The sequence below is a fragment of the Charadrius vociferus genome, unplaced genomic scaffold (genome assembly GCF_000708025.1).
Source record: "Charadrius vociferus isolate BGI_N301 unplaced genomic scaffold, ASM70802v2 scaffold92, whole genome shotgun sequence".
NCBI lineage: Eukaryota > Metazoa > Chordata > Aves > Charadriiformes > Charadriidae > Charadrius > Charadrius vociferus.
The window spans coordinates 4616822-4637341 of record NW_009647874.1 but is presented as its reverse complement, the minus strand read 5'-3'; the positions used below and the strand labels follow the sequence as shown (position 1 = coordinate 4637341).

The 20520-nt window shown below is 39.5% G+C and overlaps 1 protein-coding gene across 1 annotated transcript in view; it reads left to right on the top strand.

Moving 5' to 3' along the window:
• The window catches only part of EIF5B (eukaryotic translation initiation factor 5B), a 26313-nt gene extending 5793 nt beyond the window's left edge, over window positions 1-20520 (top strand). The window contains 18 exon segments of the mRNA XM_009883127.1: window positions 1353-1448; window positions 2614-2700; window positions 4126-4215; window positions 6649-6944; window positions 7580-7687; window positions 7826-7936; window positions 8821-8888; window positions 10096-10237; window positions 11707-11838; window positions 12503-12685; window positions 12806-12967; window positions 15294-15425; window positions 16742-16873; window positions 16985-17061; window positions 17182-17346; window positions 18313-18451; window positions 19069-19230; window positions 20158-20520. Of these exon segments, the coding sequence (XP_009881429.1) occupies window positions 1353-1448; window positions 2614-2700; window positions 4126-4215; window positions 6649-6944; window positions 7580-7687; window positions 7826-7936; window positions 8821-8888; window positions 10096-10237; window positions 11707-11838; window positions 12503-12685; window positions 12806-12967; window positions 15294-15425; window positions 16742-16873; window positions 16985-17061; window positions 17182-17346; window positions 18313-18451; window positions 19069-19230; window positions 20158-20265 (2390 nt within the window). The 3' untranslated portion in view covers window positions 20266-20520.

Genomic DNA, 20520 nt, shown 5'->3' with positions numbered 1-20520 from the left:
ACCCCCCGCCTTTTTTAAGTAGGTGTGAATGTCTGTGTATTCTCATCTTACACTTTAAATATCCAGCTTCTTAATACATTCTACTTATGGTTTAAAGATGTCAATTATAAAACTTAGGAAAAAATCACTTCTTTCCATTGCTTAGTCCGATGGCCAGGAAAAGCAGATGGGCTGTGCTGCAGGTCTTCTAAGACCAGTGATCCAGATCCTCTTGAATTAATTCATGTGCTTGCTTAAGGAAGTGCATCGTTTTGCCTCAAGTTATTTAGTCCACCGGAATAGTGTATTGTCCTCTTGTGTTTGCTTCAGGAAAAGGGTATATAGGGATTCTTCCGCTTTTTCCATCAAATACGATCTCTTTCCATTGCAATGAAGTAAATGTATCCAGTGTATTGTAAGCCCACGTCCTGCTTTGTTCCTGGTAACTTGTTTGTGGCTAAGGAAAGAAATTAATTCCTGGGTGCTGAGTATTCTTCTTTCTGTATTTCTAGAGAATGCTGTCTGACATTTTGGTAGGTAGATGTGTAAGGGTAAGAATCTCTGTAGCTAGTAAGATGTTTGGAGCTCTTAAACATACGCAGAGGCCATTTCTCTTCAGTTGTTTCTGTAGTTACTAGAATCTTTCTAGTTGTATGCTGCCACAACTGGATTTTTGTCGCATCTACACTTTAAATCACACAGTACCTGACGGAATTTTGAGTGTTTTCAGAAGGTGCAGCAGTAATTAAATTATTAAATTGTCTTTGCACCAAATTGAATCCCTTCCAACATCACAGTGCTGTCTTTCTGGTGAGGTGAAGCTGATGAATTGAACCTGGAATTATTTTAATACCTAAAAACCCCTTACAGACAAACAAAAAAAAACACTGAGCAAAAGGGAAAATACTATCTGCTGAACAACCTTAAGCTTTTAAGAAGAGCTGTGCCTCTTAACTGCTTCAGATTGTCTGAAACTAGGATGACTGGCAGACTGGTTTTGAGTTTTAGCATAGTAGATTTTAAATTGACATATGCTTGTTAAACTTGAGGTATGTGTGTTCATGAAATCCTATGTAAGTATGTGATAGCTTCAAACCTGGAGTCTTAGGATCAGAATTTTTTTTGTCGGGTGTTTTTTTTTTTTCACTAGTAATCTGACTTCTTTTTGAAAGCATTCAGAGTACCTGAAGAACTGTACTTTGCTCAAGTTTTGCAGCTTTTGAAAATCAGACTTTTTAAAAGGATAAAATATGCATTGAACCTACTTTCCACTCCCTTCTTCCACCTTGCAATTCTGGAAAATGTGTTCTCATTTAAACTAAATCTTAAGTTTAGTAATTAATCACCTGGATTTTCTAACGATTTTTTTGCAGGTGTTGAAGTGCCATCCAAAGACTCTGTGCCAAAGAAGAGGCCAATATATGAAGACAAAAAGAAAAAGAAGCAGCAGCAGCCGGAAAGTAAAGAAGGTGTGGTGTGCATATAGGGATACTTAATAGATTAGTCACATTTCCGGAGGTGTTTGTGGAATAAATCAGCTAATCCTAATTGAACGTCAGCACACCTCTGAGGTTCTTTTGACACCCCTGCCCCCTACATGCAAGTGCTGATGCATTGGATCCTAAAGTTGTTTTGAAGACTGCTCACCTAATCCTTTGTTTTGCAATCTACTTGACTTATTTTTTTTTCCCAACTTGGGTATTTTCTTTATAGCTTCTAAATGTTGGAGATGTATAGAACATAAAGGCCTTCTACGCTTGTGAGGTCGAATGCTTTGCCTGTATATATAGGTTAAATACAATGTAGTTTAGGTAATAATGATTTGTAAACTAAGTCGGCTGATGTCCCAGGATGAAAGGGGATTGATCCTGTGCTTGTCTTAAGTTAAAGAGATTTTTTTGTTTGTTTGCTTTTTTTATATAAAACCAGTTTTCAGTTTCCAGGGCATAGTCCTTCAGAGAGTTTGCATTTCTGAAAACTTAGAATTTACTGCATTGGTTAGATATAAAGTGAACATGTCAGAGTTTTTTAGTTTTGTGCTTTGTGGTGTGTCTGTGGGGGTATTACTGTGGCTCTTCTCAAGACTGTTCCTTAGTTTAAACAAAACAACCCCCCCTTGCGTCAGTTTTTTTGTTATTTAGGTGGTTTTTTTTCCTCCATTCGACATGAGAGTTATGTGGCTACTTACCACTTAGGAGTCTGTGTAAAGAATAGAGAACAGTGTTTCTCTGGATTATCAGTGACTTTTTTTTTAATATGGAACAGTAGAGAAAGAACGGGTAGTTCATTACTGTTACTTAATTTTCTCTTGTCTTTTGAGAAAATGAGATTTTTTTTTTTTTTTAATGTTCAAAAGCAATACTGATCCTCTTAGGCAGCAACTGACCTATCATATAAATCCAAACTGCTTAGAAAGCCAAGTGTTTTTCAAATCAGCCATATGCTCATGCTCTAACTTTTGTTTTAGCTCAGTAAGTGGGAGTTGAGCTAGGTTGGTATTAAATAAATTCAGGTTTTGTTTACTTGTAACAGCACAACTTAAAAATAGAACTTAAATGTGAAGCTGCATATGTAACTAAGTTGGTTTGCACCTTGGAAGAATATAGCAACCAATTTGCTTTCTTGCAATTTCAGAAAGTTTGGAGGTAACTTCCCCAGCTGAAGATGCTGTAGAACTGGAAACACTGGTAAAAGAAGAGACTCCCCTTCCAGTAGAGCCAGGTTAGTAGTAATGCTAATAAATTTAAAACACATAAGACTGTGTGGCAGTACTGCATAGTAGGTATCATAACCTTGTTGGATAGGGGCTGAGTGGCTATCCTTTCTTGAGGTAGTTGCTGCCTTTTTTTTTTTTTTTTTCCCTAATGGAGGAACTGATGGAATTTTATGGAATAAAAAGGCATGAAGCTTCAGAATGAGACTGTAAAGGTCCCTTATTCTGGGTGGACTCCAGTGTTTAATTGGTTTAGGCAACTATCTCAAGCACGTTCAGCGCCTTATGATTAGGTCGCTTGAGTTTTCATTTCCTTTCTAAAAGGCTGTTTTGTCAGTGGTTAGGTGGGGGTAGGGGGCAAATATGTTGCTTTCTAGTATAAATACTGCAATATTCAGTGATTGTATTCTTGATGCCAGATGTTTTGCTTTCACAAATGCTGAATGCAGTGGATGTGAGTTAACTTGTGAAACTGAGTATCAGCATATCAAATGATTGCCCTCATTTTTGCATACACACAGTGCTTGTTTTGGCAAAATCACATTGTACTGGACTTCTTCCTCAGCAAGGAAACTGTTTCAATTTTTACCCTGATTCTTAAGTCAGACAAATACTGACAGAATTTCCAGTTTTTTGAAAATAAAGCTGAATGTGTACTCTGATTCTAGCTTGACTTAACTCTTGAAGGAGCAGTTCCTTTGCCATAAAAGAGAAGGGCTCACTGGCAGAACATTAGTTCCCAGTTAATGTTCTAGCAGTCTGGACTTACACTTCATTTCAAAGAGCTGGAATTTCGTGATGTTCCATGTGCTGCAACATGTATATTGTTTAATGCCTCTTTTGGAAAAGGTTGAGAGTTTGCATTTTTCCATTTGTCTGTTAAGAGCTGCAGTCTCTTCATATATCTGACTGAATTCGTTCTGGAATGAATATATTTAATACTTCTGGAATCCATGGTATGATTATGTTAAGGCACCTGGAGTCCTAAAATAGCACTTTTTATAGACAATTTGTTGTTTTCCTACTAATTAAAATTAATACTGTAACCCAACTTGTTTCTCTGTCACTTTGTTACACATGGCTAACTGTTAATTGGGCAGCTCCTTTCAAGGAATGTAGTTGTGGTAGAGGTTTGTGTGGCATGCATTATGCTGGCACTTGCATGATAGACAGGAACTAGATGAGTAGTTTAGCTGTGTCTTACAAAAATAAGTTTTGCTAGGCAAAGATGCTAGCACTACAAGATTTTTGTGGAGAGAACTGAAGATTTTTTCTTAAGTATGCAGCACTTCCTGTTTAGGGGATATGGAGATAATTTAGTAGAACTATGGTAGCAGCAAACTTGAAAGCTGTGTTTGTTGATATGTCAAGGGCATATAAAAGTGTTTTGTGTTGCTGGGCTGTTTCTTTTTCTTTAATGTTGAATTTCTCAGTTTCAGAAGAAAAGGAGGAAGAAGAAGAAACAGAAGATGGGGGTTTGGATGACTGGGAAGCTATGGTTAGTGATGAAGATGGAGAGAAAGGTGGGCATGTAAATACCAAATGGATACTTTTTCTGATTGAGAGGTTTCTCTGGGCTGAGTCTTTTGTTCCTCTGTGTTGTGGTTTAACCCCAGCTGGCAACTCAGACCATGCAGCTGTTTGCTCGCTCCCCAACACCACCCCCCCCCCCCCTTCTCCTCAGGTAGGGCAGGGAGAAGAGGGAGAAAAGGAGGGGAAAGGGAAAAACCCCCTAAACTCATGGGTTGAGATAAAGGCAGTTTAATAGAACAATAAAGGAAAAGGAAAATAATAATAATGGTAAAAGAATATACAGAATAAAATAGTACAACACAAATTGCTGTCACCACCTGAGGGTCAGTTGCTCAGTCCGTCCCGAGCAGTGATTGCAGATCCTTGCCCACTGGCCAACCCCCATTTATATACTGAGCATGACATCTATGGTATGCAGTATTGCTTTTGGGCAGCTTGTCCTGTCTATGCTCCCTCTCAGCTTCTATGGGAAGCCAAAAAAGTCTGACTAATGTAAATATCACCTAGCAACAACTAAAACAATGTGTTTATCAACATTCCTCAACATTCTTCTCATACCCAATCCAAAACACAGTAGCTACTAAAAGAAGATTAACTCCATCCTAGCTGAAACCAGGATGCTGTGGAAAACAATACTGGATTTGGATTCTCCCTCCGTCTGCTGCATTTGCTAAATTGTGACGCAAGTGAGATAAGAAATAGATATAAGATCCTCTTCTCAGAGGTAGAGCTTTCAAAACTTGCACAAATGCTGCTCAAGAAGACCCTTTAGAAATACTCATATGTGCAGTTCTCACCTAAAATAAATAATTTGGATTCTTTTGTTTGTTTTTAGGGGAATAAAAATCCTCTCCTCTTAATATGTGCTTAAACCACCTCTGGGAGTTTAGGGAAACTTTTTACCTCATACTGTATTTCTCTGGTAACCATTACAAAGCCATAGAAGTTTTACTACACAAATCTGGCAACATCTAGGAGATTATCTTTGAGACAAGTTCTCAAAGAAGTGGGGACTAAGATAGTGTAAAGGTTAGTGTGCACGCATTATAGTAAGTTCTAGATATCTCCTCTCATCTGCTTCTCTGAGAGGTAGGTGTGGAAGAAAGGGAAGAATTGCCAGAACATTAATATTCCTGCACATATATGCCAAAGTCCATATTCTGTCTGTGGCCAAAAGCAATGTGTATGGGGCAGTTAGAGCTGCGCAAGAATGCAGGGATAACTTCTCAAGTGTTTTCTTCCTAGTGGTGGAGAAAGCCATACTGCTTCTAGTCTTCATGAATAGGAGTTGATTACTGTTCTTAGCACTTCCATGATGTGTCTTCATTATTTCTTAAGATCAAAGACAATTCATCAAGGGTTTTTTGTTTTTTTTTTTTGGTCTTGCTCAGCCCTATACTTCCAGCACCTGTCCTTTCAAGTGTAATGCTTTATATACATTACATATAAGTACAGCAGTATGGATTTTTATTTCAGCACAAGTGTGTGTTCCTGTGGTGCTGGACTTTTCAACTTGGAGTAAAAGAAGGCTGCTCGCCTTCTTGAAAGTCTGTTGCAGTCTGTTACCACTGTCCTGGGCAGAATGTCACATTCCACTTCTTGCTGCTTGGATTTGAAGGACCTGCCAATGTGATCTGGAAAAAGAGCCTTCCTGGGAATTAGATTTAGTGTATTACTAAGCTGAGGGACTTTCAGCATAGCAAGAAAACATAACTAATTTCTTAGAGCAGTGTGGCTTCTAGCAGCTCTGTAAGAAAGCGAATGCATGGCTTTAAAGTGTTCATTAGCTTGTCTCATGTGATTTCACAAGTCTGATAAATGGGAAGCTTTCAAAGAAAGAAAATTACTTTTTGGTAGTTCTTTGTATTTGTTTACTGAAGAATTCCTTGGAAAAATATTAATCTTCTCTGAACAGTCTAGGAGAACTTTAAGGTGAGATTTTTAAAGATGTAGAAGAAACCACTTTTTCGGATTGTTACTTCTGCTTAAATGTGCATTCCTGATCAGTAATACACCGAATCCATATTGTGTTGAATTTACAGCATTTTGCCTTTCTGTTTAAAAGTGTTAGTGCATTTATTCCTTTGTAAAGTGCACACAGCATTAAAGAATATCACTTTATCTGAATATTCACAAATGATGTCAAGTGCAAGTGTGCTGATAGTATCATTGCTCCCCCTGCCCCAAACTCACTCTGCTTGTACAGATTTTAAAAATAACTCAGCAGCTCTGAACATGAAACGCTTTTTTATATTGAAAGTTGAAAAATGATCCTGACTAACACTTCTTGAATGGAACCTACTCTCAGTCCTCACCCTTCGGTAGTAGCCTCTCTTTGTTTCTTTCTTTCCCTCTTCCCCACAAGTATGAATTTAATAGAGAATTTTTACTTTAGATTTTGGGTTTGGTTTTTTTTTTGACAGAGAGCAAACCTGTCCACATTGAAGTTAAAGAACAAAACGAAGTGGAGGAGGACGAGGAGGAAGAAGAAGAGGAGGAGGAAGAGGAAGAAGAAAGTGAAGAATCTGAAGACAGTGAAGGGAGTGAAGATGACGATGAAAAGACTTCAGATGAGAGAGAGGCAGACTCCCAAGCTATTGGGAAACAATCTATGGAAAAAAAACCCAGCAAAGATATTAGCTCTGATTCTGAGTACGACTCTGATGATGACCGTACTAAGGAAGAGCGCGCTTATGACAAAGCTAAACGGAGAATTGAGGTATTGAGATACAGCTCTATTTGAACAGCTGGACTCTTGTGTTGTCTTAGAAACAACTTCAGTTCATTGAAAGGCCTTTTAGACATATTTGTCAAAATGATGGCTGTGTCACGACTAATATTTAGGCAGGACCAGAAATTGGGTTAATTAAGAAAAAAAGGCCTGTTTTTTTCCTAAAGCTAAAGTACTTGATTGTGGATAAATTGATCCCAAAGAATGTGCACGTCAGTGGTGGTGTCGTTCCCACCACCTCTCCCCCTCCTGGAGAAAGCAGATATTTCAGAGTTTTAAAAGATGTATTTCCAAACCGTTCAACATTTTTGTGGCTGCTAATGTCCTCAGTTTCCTTACCCAATATGCTGCTTCAGAATGCACCATCAACAAACCTATATGTTAGTGGATATAATAACTTTGCCTACTAGACTGTAACCAAAACCAAACAAAAAAGCCTTGACTGTTGTACATTTTTGATTTGCCAAAAGATGGATTACAGACCTTGAAATGCCTTGAAAATTTTAAGTCCCACAGTTAACTATGTTTTATGTATGTAATCAAGTCAAGAGGTGAGCTGTGTTTTTTTTTTTTTTTTTTTTTTTTGGTTTATACTTACCAATTTTTATGTGTCTCTTACATAGAAGCGGCGAGCTGAAAACAGCAAAAATGTGAACACTGAAAAACTTAGAGCACCAGTTATCTGTGTCCTGGGGCATGTAGACACAGGCAAGACCAAAATTTTAGATAAGGTGAGATGGGGAATCTTGTTTATGCATGTGGGTTTTTTTGGTTGAAAATAGAAAGAATTGAAGTGTACTCAAAGAGATGATTTTGGTCTCATACGTCTAAGTATTTCTGTGTTGGTTTTTTTTTTGTTTTGTTTTTAGCTCCGCCATACTCATGTACAGGACAGTGAAGCTGGTGGTATCACTCAGCAGATTGGTGCGACTAATGTTCCCCTTGAAGCTATTAATGAGCAAACTAAGATGGTGAAAAATGTAAGTTATCGCACTTCGAAGACTGGTTGTTTTTTTAGGTGTGGTTTTTGGTTTTTTTTAAATATGTGAGACTTCCTGACGTGGGCAGATGTACTTTTCCCCCCGACTGGAATATTGGGGTTGGTTGTTTTTTAATTCCTATCCTCCCCTCCTCCTCAAAGGGGAGCCTGTCTCATTTTTAATTTTAGTCGATACGTTTGGTTTCAGCTAATATGCATTGCCATTTCTTCAGAAAAATACACAAATACTGCTTACTCTGTTCTAGATGGTACACATACCTACATAAACTGCTTATTTGTCAATGTTTTGTAAATTGAGACTTTTGAAACTTACTGACTATATTTTCTGTTAAAAACGTACCGTTTTACTGTGTGTGCTGAAATTGGGCCAATTCCTTGGTGATGAATTTTATTGTGTTGCAGAAATAGTGACAGTTCTGTATTTCTAGTTTTGGATACTATATTCTATTTTGCTTGCAGCACCAGCTGACTCAAAACCCTTGGTAGTGATGGCTTTTTGCAAGATTTTACTCAATTTATTAAATGTGTGAAGTCAGTGGAGAGGAGGAAATGTTCAAGACAAGGATGATAAATCTCACTGGTCTGAACTATTCTTTCCTCTTTTTTTCCTATTTTTTCTGCCTTGTCTTACAAATTTTAAGCTGGGCTTATGGTCAGTTGATACATAGGGGAACGTGCTGCATCCTTTTTTTTTTAAAAAATATTGAAATGAGCTTTGACTGATTTGATTTATGGAGGGTGGTGGCATTTCTTAAAATATGTATCTGAATTTTTTGAATTTTGTCAGTTATGCTGCCAGCTCTTAGGGTTTTATTTTTTGTCTTGTGTAATCTTTACAAGATGGCTAATGTTTTGGAATGTTAGTTTGACAGAGAGAACATAAAAATTCCAGGCATGCTGATAATCGACACTCCAGGACATGAGTCTTTCAGGTAATGTTTTCTCACAATATAGTACTTCCCAGAAGTAATGGCTAAAGCATCTGGATATATTTTAAACAAAGTGCTAGGTGTTTGCCTAATCCTTTGTGTTTCTTCTCCATTTTCAAAACAAGACAAAACAAAAAAAACCCCAACAAACAACCAACCCTGCTCCCCTAAAGTACAGGAGTAAGTAGATTTGCTTACTTGGCAGGTGCTTTTTATATCTGTTTAATTGCCGGCCTTTTATAGCTGATTAGTTTTCTGTCCTCTTGCCAATTGAGCCATGAATATCTGAAAAAGCAGGTAAATAACTTTTTTTTTCTCAATAGTTAGTGTAAGCAGGAAGCTAGCTGGAGAAGAAAAGGAGAGGATTTCAGGGGACCTAAGTGCTCTGCTATGAACAATTAAAACTTGTGTTCTAGCCTCCAGATCATAGTGTCCCAGTTAAGGTAACTAAGTTCATAAGACTGGAAGTTATCAATTGTAATAAATTGTAAGAAAATAAATTGTAAAAAATAATCAGCTGATTATTAGCAGAGATCATATACTGTCTAGGAACAGCAGTGGCATGCAGGCAAGCCACTAAATCACCTTTAAGTTTAAAACATGATATGCACAGCTGTACTCACTGAGGTAGTGCTCAGGTGAAATCCCCAAACAGAAGGATTAAGAGTGATGTGACATTCTTAAACATCAACTTCTGCAAGCATTGAAATACCACTTCTTAGGGCACTTGGTTGGTTCCTTGGCATCTTACCGCTTACAACTTTTCATCTTCCAGCCAGGTTTTGTTTGGCATCAAAGATGTCTGATAATCTTAGTGTTTATATAGTATTTTGTATATATAATAAACCATCTTGTTCAGATTTTGCACTCCTGTATTTCACTGTAACCTTCTCAGTTCTCACTCGGAAAAAACCAAACAGAATATACCTTAACTTGTAAAGGTATATAATAATAGGAAAACCCTTGGGATAATAATAGTTTCATATTTTTGCTTACACATACTCTAATATATTCTGTTAAATGGAATTTACACTGTGATTTGAATTTTTTTTTATAGTTTACATTCTTGAGGTGAAAAATAACTACTTGATCATCGCTAGCTTTTTGTTGGTCAAATGTTGTTTGACATTGTATTTGGTGTTTGTATTAAAGTTCTGTTGCTACATGACTTATTTGTTGTTTTGTATTTTTTCCTCTTTCAATGCCACAGCAATCTAAGAAATAGGGGAAGCTCACTTTGTGATATTGCTATACTTGTAGTTGACATCATGCATGGTTTGGAGCCACAGACAATTGAATCAATAAATCTGTTGAAATCTAAGAAATGCCCCTTTATAGTAGCTCTCAACAAGGTAAGATAGCTTTTTACTCTAATAGCGTGTTTGGCATCTGACAGTTTTCTGGTTTCTTCCATGAACTTGAATCGTTTGTATAAAGTCTGAAGCAGTGGTTCTTAGGTCCTCCCTGTTGCATTTTTCATGTCCTTGATAACCCCAGTGGCCTTACAGGAGTTTTGCAGAACAATCTATCAGTTCTTGTCAGAGTCATTACTGCTAAGTTTCTGTACCTTATGTATCTTCCACATATGGTTCACACTTCTGGAAGTTGTACTTTGATTGTGTGTTGTGTGGTTTTTGTTTTTTTTTTCTTGCACCTACTCACATGGATTTGTGTGCATTTTCTGATAAAACTGAAAGACAAGCTTCATGTTGAAAAGTCTTACTTTATTTTGGCTACTGATACTTATTGGTTGGACTTGAGGACAAGCTGGCTTTTAAGATCATGGAACAGTAATATGTTAATCACTGGTGGGAATTATTTCAGGCTCTGCAATATTAAATGGTAAAGCCAGTTATTTTCAGCCTTGCTTTTAGAAATCCTGTGCGTGAGAAATTGTGCTGGCTGTTTGTGATAACTTACATGAATTATAATAAGGAATTTACTCATGACCAATGACTTGGGATGTTATCTGACATGCTGACAGACAACTTAACAGAAGCGCGTTCATGTGCAGTGTAAAAATTGCACTATGCTTTAAAAAATGAAATGAGCATTAAGATTGAAGGTTTTTGGAACTGTGGATGCTATTATCTCGTTGCTGAAGACGGCTGCTTTTTAAAAAGCTATTGAATGGAAAGGTGTTAAGGCCTACAGTGAGCCTGAGGTTAAATAGCCAAAAGTTCTTGCATTTCAGGTTATAGTTGTATCGTTTGACCAGGTTATAATCCATTTTCTAAAGATGTAGTTTGGTCATGTACAGCAAATGTAATAGTTTCTTGGAGTAAGTCCATCCTGCTTTGAAAACTTACTTAGGGAAGTATATCTGAAGTATGCAGTTGTCTTTTGAACAACCCCCCTGTGATCCCTTCTCAGTAGCAACATGGGAAAGGGTCCAAATTCACCAGTAAGTTTTAAAAGTTCTTTGTAAAACTAGTACAGTCTCTTTTCAGAAAAAAAACAACCCTTCATGTGTTTTTTTTGTGTATGTGAAGCTATATGTGGGTCTCTTTCTTCTGAATGTTTTACCTTAAATGTAATTAATGCATATAAGCTTTTCCCATATGACCCTAGATTATTGTAACTTGAATTTTTAAAACCTGAAGTAATATTGCTATCATGAAATACTGTCCAACATTGGCTAAATACATAAACAGAGAAAAATATAGCAGCTAAAGCAAATAAAAAAAAATAATTTGATTGCTGGAGCAAATAGATGGCTAGCTACACTGGCTGGTAAAGTATTTCTCTCAGATGATGTGGCATAAGCATAAAGATGCCCTTTAGTAAGCTGCGTAAGATAACATATTGCTGTATTTTCAAGATTGATAGGTTATATGACTGGAAAAAAAGTCCAGATACAGATGTAGCTGTCACCTTAAAGAAGCAGAAAAAGAATACAAAAGATGAATTTGAAGAACGTGCAAAAGCTATCATAGTGGAATTTGCAAAACAGGTAGGCTGGAATATTCAAGGTTCTTTGATTAACAGAAGTGATAGCGAAGAGGGTGGGTGGTGTGGTTTGTCTGTGTGGCTGGGGTTTTGTTGTTTTGGTTTTTTTTTTTTTTTCTTTCCACAAAACATCTTGGGATATGGAGAAAACTGTCTCATCTTTTCTGGCACATTGGTGTTTACCTCTCATAAACCAAACTTTGTTGTTGTTAAATTAATCTCTTCTAACCGCTCTATCCTTAGAGCGCTAGTTTGGAGAAAAGTAGCAGCTAATTGCTGTGTGTGGTCAATGGAGTCGTGAATAGCAGATTAAGTTTTCTGTCCCTATTCTTTTTCTCTTTGGGAATCGCCTGAGAGAATCCCATCTGTCTCTTGTTCTCTTGGATGCTGGCAGGGCATGAATCACATCAGTTCTGGGAACTTCTGTTGGCAACGTACAATGCTGTCTAGAAGCTAGATGTGGTAATTAGCTTTGTAGAGTTATCCCATACTGCTTCCAAGAGTGGGTTGAGGCTTCATGTTCCATAGCATGCTGTCAGTAACAATTTTTTTTTTTTTTGCTTTAAATTGGGATTTAAAATGACTGGGGTTGAATGTTATTGTTAATACTGATGTGTGTGTGTGTATATATATACTTTTCCCTGTATAACTATTAATCCTGATTCCAGGGCTTGAACGCTGCCTTGTTTTATGAGAATAAGGATCCCCGCACTTTTGTTTCTCTTGTACCTACCTCTGCTCACACAGGGGATGGCATGGGAAGTCTGATAGCTCTTCTCGTTGAGCTAACGCAAACTATGCTGACCAAGAGACTGGCTGAGTGTCAGGAGCTGAGAGCTCAAGTAATGGAGGTAATTCAGCAGCTGTTCTTCATCTGGAAATTGCTCCCTTCCCTGTCCCCTTCTTCCTGGTAAAAAAGGTGTGTTTGAAGTATTTAAATAGGGAGTAACTTTTTTTCCCCTTTTATTCAGGTTAAAGCACTGCCAGGCATGGGCACTACCATAGATGTTATTTTAATTAATGGACGCCTGAAAGAAGGAGATACGATTATTGTTCCTGGGGTAGAAGGTCCTATAGTAACTCAGATTAGAGGTCTTCTGCTACCTCCTCCTATGAAGGAGCTACGAGTTAAGGTATGGAAACCGGTTAGTGTACTGACACTTAGAAGATTTAGAATCGGAAAACAAAAATCAAGTTTTATAAAAAATGACTGTAGTAGAGTGCAGTTGTATTAGCAGTATCTAAGGATGACTTAAAGGAGAAGACAGCTGCACATCTAGTGTTTTTTGTGAATGTACTTGTATATACCTGTTGGTGTGTCTGTTCTAACAGTGGCTAAGAAAAGGATCAAGGAGTTGCCTTGCAGTGAGTATTAAGATGTGTATGCTTTGCTAAGGGATTCAGGCACGTTGTGGCTAGGTGTGAGAGGGAGATACCCATCTAAAATGGAAACTGGATTGTACTGGTATGCTGGAGTGCACTAGTGTACTTTCTAGTGTACCTTCTGAGTTAAAGTATATATTACTAGTAAAAGTGGTTTTTTTAATCATATACACTTAGATTTCAGAAAAGTGAACCAGTGAGTTTCTAAGAGTAGTTGGTGAGTGGTGATGAGCAGGACCCCTGTAGAATCTCCAGCCTTTTGTCATTTTTCAAGAGTTATTGGAGGTTTTGCTGCCCTAGTCTTAATAGACTAGGGAGAGACACTGAATTTGAGATCCTGTGTGTATTGCTTTCCATGAAAGGAGGAGGGAGAGCCACAGAAACAAAAGGCTATAAATACATTAATGTGTACATTAATATTAATACATACATTTCAAAGGTGATGAAAAGAGCTGCTCTGATTTTCCTATTTAAAAGGGAAGGTATAAGTGTCTGCACAGGTTTGCTTAAGGCAAAGAAAACCACACTAAGTGAGTGTAATAGGACAGGCTTTAAATGTTTGATTTAGAGTTGGAAAAGTAGTGTCGGAGTCCTAATCTAAGGCCGTAACAGTTGTGGTGTGCTTCATTTCATTGGAGAACTGTGTCCCTGCAGGCCACTGTAGCCCTTGGTGTTTAATCTAGTTCCTTCCTGCAAACTTAAAAAGCGCGACATCTTGTAAAGTAATACTAATAATTGCTGGGCCTGGGTTGATGTTGGCGGTTTTTCTCTGCCATGGTGATTCTGTCTTGTGAGACCATTGTGGCCTCAGAGGTGCTGAGGGGATGCAGTATGGACATTGATGTGGAATCTGAGCAAGGGCTTTTTGGCCTGCTTCTAACAGAAAGACAAGAGCCACAGGGCAGTTGCCTTGGAGAATCTGTGTCAGGCTTCTCACTATGGAGTGTGGCTTTACAGTCATAACTTGATAATGGCTAGAGAGGGGCAAAAGGAAAATTGACATTTATGCTTAGGTTGTGTTCTCTGCTTTGTTGGAAGCTGTTGAATGCCTTCTGGTACTGTGAGGAATGAATGGAAAGCATTTCGGTCTATTTGCTTCCCTTTATTCAAAGCAGAAGATAAACTGGTGTATGAAACTCTTGTGAGACTGAAGGGTTTTTGTGGGACTCCATAGCAACGTAACAGATCACAGGTTCCTCTCAACAAGATCTTCAGATGAGTTTCTGCACTTTGGGGGAAGATGGAATACAGGGTACTAGCACCACGATGAAGGACACTGGATTTGGGAACCTGGCCTGTCTGTAGGGAATTGTCATCCTTGAAATAAGACCCAAATTTTGGGGTGGAGGGCTAAAGAATAGAGGCTTGCAGAAACAAAGTGCTTACGGATGAAGGAAGCTGCCTTGCAGTTTCAAGAAAAGGATGGGACAACTCCTAAACAAAAGAAATGAAGAAACAAACCAGAAAAATCCCTCCAATGTTGATTTAATGGTCTTCAGAAATAACCGCTTCTGTGATGCGTTAAAGCTGTGCCCTGAGTGGGGAGGGGATCTTCGAGGTTCCCCTGGGTGGGGAGGAGCACCTGGGAAATTAAGCATGGAACTGTGTACATGAGAAGGCTGGATGAGAGGTCTCCAGTGGGAGAATGAGACAGCTCTTCCTGCACAGAGCCTCGGGCTGTATTCGCTAAGCTTTGGTACTTTCGTTGAGCTGTCGGCATCTTCTCCTTTCTTCCCTATGGGCCTGAATTTGTGGGTTCAGTGAGCAGCTGCTATCAGTGCTTGCTCTTTTCTAGCGTGCATTCCTTTTTGGCCTTCTCCTCTGTTTTCAGATGACTCCCTCTGCCCTGCCCCCCTTGGCAGGGGTGGGTATCTGAAGGGAGAGGAGCACGAGGACCGAAACGTGCAAATGCAAAGTAGAGAAAATCACTAATGAAAGATGGGGGAGCTGCCGGACGTCACTGTCATGCTCTCTGCTGTGCTGGCTGGTGGCAAGTTCTTTACCTGCTCAGCACTGCTCTGTGTTGCTGTGTAGCATCTCTGTGAACTCTTTGCTGTTGTGTGTTCTCCTTTTCAGAACCAGTATGAAAAGCACAAAGAGGTTGTTGCTGCTCAAGGCGTGAAGATTCTTGGGAAAGACTTGGAAAAAACATTGGCTGGTTTGCCATTGCTTGTAGCTTATAAAGAGGATGAAGTCCCAGTTCTCAAGGTGAGATGGCTGATGTTGAATTAAGACACATAAACTGAGGGTAACAGTTCTCTGGTGAAGCAGCTCGTTCAAATATTGAGTGCTCAGTATGCAAGTAACGTGCTTTTTTTTGGTTGCGTTTTAAAAACTGTTACATTAATGTGTTGTAGCCTCGTGTCCATGTGATGAAGCGTTGGTGTGGTGATGGCTTTAGTATCTTGACCCTTAGCTTTTCCCTGATATTTTGCTGGGGTGTCTCTGCTGGTAGAATAAGATTTGAAAACAAGTACCATAGCATAGTTTGACTGCATGTTAATTACTGATTTGGTACTTATAGTAATTTATGCATATATTTCAATTAAATTTTATTAGGCAAATATCTGCTAGTAAAGTTCTTCAAACCATCATAACTTCAAAGCTTGATTTAAGTCTTATTTAGTAAATTTCTTCTGTGACTTACACTTTAAAAATGGCAGAGGAAAGAACGCAGCTATCTTAAAACCAAAATTGAGATGAGATGTTCCTGTTCTCTAAAGTCAGGAAGCTAGTTTAAAAGGGAAGCTCACATGTTGATAGCTTACTTGTAACCACAGTTTTACTTTGGCCTTCTGTCTACTTATCTTTGCCTGTAAAGGGAGGTTAATCTTTCAGGTCCTCCACATACGGACTGTTTTTTCTGGGAACATGTAAGTATGTATGTAAAGTGTACGAGCAGTAGATATGTGAGGGCTTAAGGTAAAAGGCAGCACCCATTCATCTGGCAGGGGAAAAGACTGAGTGGGTTTAAAAGGCATGGCCTCTTAAAAAATGGTATTCTAAAATTGTCTGGAAGCAGCAAGGTGGCCTTGCTGGTCTTGTATCCTCTGTTTTAGGTATACCTAGACCTAAAGAGCATTCAGAGTCCTCTCCAGCTCGCGCTTTTAGGAGTGTCTGCTTTTATTGATGATGCTCAGTTGGGCAACCAAAGACAGGGCCACAGGCCCTGGGGCGTGCGTTCACTCAGTCTCACTAGTAAGAACTTGCAGTGCTGGGGAGAGCGATGTGCAGTCTGCAGCGAAATGTTACTAACTTCCCAGATGGGCATCTGCTTTGTGTTACGTGATCGCCTTCTTGCAAAATCCTCAAGTCCAGTTCAGGCTTTTCTAATGCCATACACAAGCAGCTGTGCATCACGGGGCTGTGTATGGCCTATACTGCAAGTCTGTATGTCAGTACCTGTCAGTACAGTATGGCTGTCATGAACAGAAGAACTTTGTATCCTGAGGCATAAGTAGCAGTAGAACTAAAACTTGCTTTTTTTCTCTCTTCCCTTCCCCTTTTTTTTTGTGTTTTTAAAGGATGAACTAATACACGAACTCAAGCAAACACTGAATGCAATCAAATTAGAAGAGAAAGGTGTTTATGTCCAGGCTTCTACTTTAGGCTCTTTAGAAGCATTACTTGAATTTCTTAAAACATCAGAAGTGCCAGTAAGTTCTTCTGTGCTGTATCTGATGTTATTTCTACGTTTTAGTTCGTAACTGTTTCCTCTCAACTCAGAAAGATTAGTGACTGATTTGTGTGGCTTTCCTCTTCAACAGTATTCAGGAATTAATATAGGTCCTGTCCACAAAAAAGACGTTATGAAGGCATCAGTTATGTTGGAGCATGACCCACAGTAAGTAACTTCTTTGCTTTACTACGTTGATAAATGCACGGTGGCGTTTCAGGGGGGCCCCTCCTTAGCGCTGGTTCTATGATCCATCTAGTAAACTGTTTGACTTATTTTCACTTACAGATACGCAGTCATTCTAGCATTTGATGTGAGGATTGAACGTGATGCACAGGAAATGGCTGATAGTTTAGGAGTTCGAATTTTTAGTGCTGAAATAATTTATCACTTATTTGATGCCTTCACAAAGTATAGACAAGACTACAAAAAGCAGAAACAAGATGAATTCAAGTAAGTAAAAGCAATCCTATTCTTTATGCTTCCCAAATAATTGTCTCTTAATTGTCTTATTAGAAATGAAATTGCATTTAACTTCTTGTTTCCATATTATTATTTAGCCTGTAGTTCTGATGGGAAGGAAGGAAAGGAAGAAGAGGATAGGACAATAACTCCAGTGTAACCGTTTACCCCTGGGATTAGGCTTACTAGGGTGAAAACTGTGAAGCAGTTGTAAGATTTAGCTAAAACTCATGTAATATGGAGCGTTTTTATTACAGTTTGCTTTGTGTACTTGGCTTCTGTTCCTAGTTTGTGACAGATGGGTCAGTCTTGCAGAGTTAAGAAAACAAAACTAAAGGGATTTGGATTCTGTTGTTTCATATTTATGCAATTCCACTGTATAGGGCTTAATTCTGACGGCAGTAACGTGAATATGTAATTATTTAAGAATTTATAGGGACCCAAAATTAATTTTTGGGGTCTGTGTCATTGGCTGATCCTCAATGAAGTAAGGACAGACAAAATAAACGAAAATGTATTTCATTTCATATTGATCCCAATTAGAGTTTGTATGCCTCAGCATTTGAACATATTTGTTCCCTTTACAAACAAAAATTTGAATTTTTGGAGTCCTTGTGATGGGTTGAGGCAATAATATTTCTCTTTCTGCGCTCTTCTGAGACTATAATTATACTGTGAAATTACTGTTCCTTTGGTCTTGGTCTCAGTTGACTGTCCAAGCCAGTCAAAATAAAACCCATGCCAGCCATGCTTGATTATTGTTCCCTGTAGTTCTTAAAGATCAAGTATTGACTAGAACTAGCAAGACTGGAAAATATTTTTTTTCCTGCTCGATGTCTCCCCAAGGGACTCCCCTGGAATAAATGCCCAAGAAGCGTGGGAGAAGACAGAACTCTTAATGTTGTGTACACCATTCCAAGGTCTATTTCAAAATGCCTTTTCTTTGTCATCTTCCAGGCATATAGCAGTATTTCCTTGCAAGATGAAAATACTCCCTCAGTTCATTTTCAACTCTCGTGACCCAATAGTGATGGGCGTAGTTGTGGAGGCTGGCCAGGTGAAGCAGGGGACTCCCATGTGTGTACCTAGCAAAAACGTAAGTACGTGCGTCTTCCCACTGGACGTTTGATCTATCTGGTAGTTCCTGGGACGGTGCACCAGGAAACGCACACCTTTCCCTGGTGTACAGAGTTTTGGTAGGAGATGGCATTCAGACTTGTGGATCAAGTCTCTTTCCTGGTGATAAGCCGTCTTGCTGGTCTCTGCTGAAGCAGAGCTGAGCCCTGGGGGTGGGGCACAGCCTCCGGACTGCCGCAGGGCACTGCCCGGAAGCATGGCTAGAGGGTACCTGACCCCTAGAGGGTCAGCCTTCCTCCCTCCCTCCCCTGCTGCAATTTGTGTATTGTGTTACGAAGTAATGAGCAAAGTTGTCATTCCTGGTGGCTAATAAGGGGGGGAAGTCAACTCCTGATGCTTTTAAGGGCTAACAAATTGATATCCCGGATGATCTGTGGATGTGTTGATGTCACTGCCCTTTTCAGTGCGATGTGCTTACAGTGCAGCCTGTTTTGCTTTGCCAGTTCTGAGGCGGCCACTGCGACAGCGCAGTGCTTCATACGAGCAAGTCTGTGTATATAAACAAGATTTCAGAGAAGAGCATGCGTGCACAGAGGCTTTGTGGATGTGTATTACAGCTTCTTCATTGTATTGCAGTTTGTTGAAATCGGAATAGTTACAAGTATTGAAGTAAACCATAAGCCAGTGGAGGTTGCAAAAAAAGGCCAAGAAGTATGTGTGAAAATAGAACCTATTCCTGGTGAATCACCTAAAATGTATGGACGACATTTTGAAGCAACAGATATCCTCGTCAGTAAGGTAAAAGCAATCTGCATTTTGGAGAGGGCTTATGACCGTGATAGCTTGCGTGAAGGGGAAATGCTGCATGAAGCCTGAAAAACATACGCTAGGAACCTTCTGTCAGACACTGACAGATACTGGGAATGGTTCGTGTGGGGCATTGCTCAGCTCAGTTTCTCTGTAGCCTTGTTTGGAGGTTTGTAGTAGTTCCCCTCAAGAGGACCCAAGGAATGATGTACTGCAGCTGAAAATATCTTGCAGCTTACTGCACCTGAGAGGGTAAAAAGCTAAATGAGCTATTTGCATATGGTTGTATGTAGCTGGTGCTCAGAACAGCTTAGCAGTCCCCCGTGGCATTACAGCGCGATTGTGTTTGCCTAGTTTTGAAATTGTGCAATAAATAGCAATACTGCAGTTGCTCTGATTCTGGAATGCCGGGCTTGGATGAGGAGATGATCCCTTGCTCAGTTTTCTGCTGTCAGAAGCAAAGCCACGGCTCTCCACATCCCAAACTGCTTTAGTTACTGTGTCATAAGATGCCCCCTGCCGCCCACACACTGGGGGCTTGTCCCCACAAATGGGGGGTGAGTAGCCGCAGGGGCTTTCCACTGGGAGACGTAGGGCCTGTGACAGAGACTGGGAGGTGGTGCTGGTGCCATGGGCACTGAGGGAGGCGGGAGGTCCTCTCCCGTCACAGGCTTTACTGTGCAAGATGGTCTATGCTTCTGCTGTCTCTGAAGACCCAGGTGAGGGATGTGAGGAGAACGGAAGGGAAACGGATGGGATGGGTCATGCAGCAGATCAGTAGCAAAACTGGGATTAGGAGGAGCTTTCCCGCTGTGCAGACTGATGCCCGTTCTTCAGATGAACTGCTTCCAGCGTGCTACAAGCTGCCTTTACTAATACGCGTGTGCATTTCTGATGGGTTTGTCTTGTGTGTTACAGATCAGTCGTCAGTCCATCGATGCTCTGAAGGACTGGTTCAGGGATGAAATGCAGAAGTCTGACTGGCAGCTTATAGTAGAGCTGAAGAAAGTGTTTGAAATCATCTAGATAACTTTTTACAGCAATGGTGAGGCAGGAATAAACGCGCTATTCCTGTTCTAAAAGTTACCAACAAAGTCATATATTGAAGACAGTGTTGGATATATGTTTGGGAGGAAAATATGTGGATAAAATGTTTTCCATGAGAAACCAAGAAATTTACACTGGTTTGACAGTGGTCAATTTACATGTTCCCATGGTTCCAATGTGCCTGTTCACCTCTCCTACTGCCCTTCCTAATACTGGCTGCTGTTTTAAAGTTTG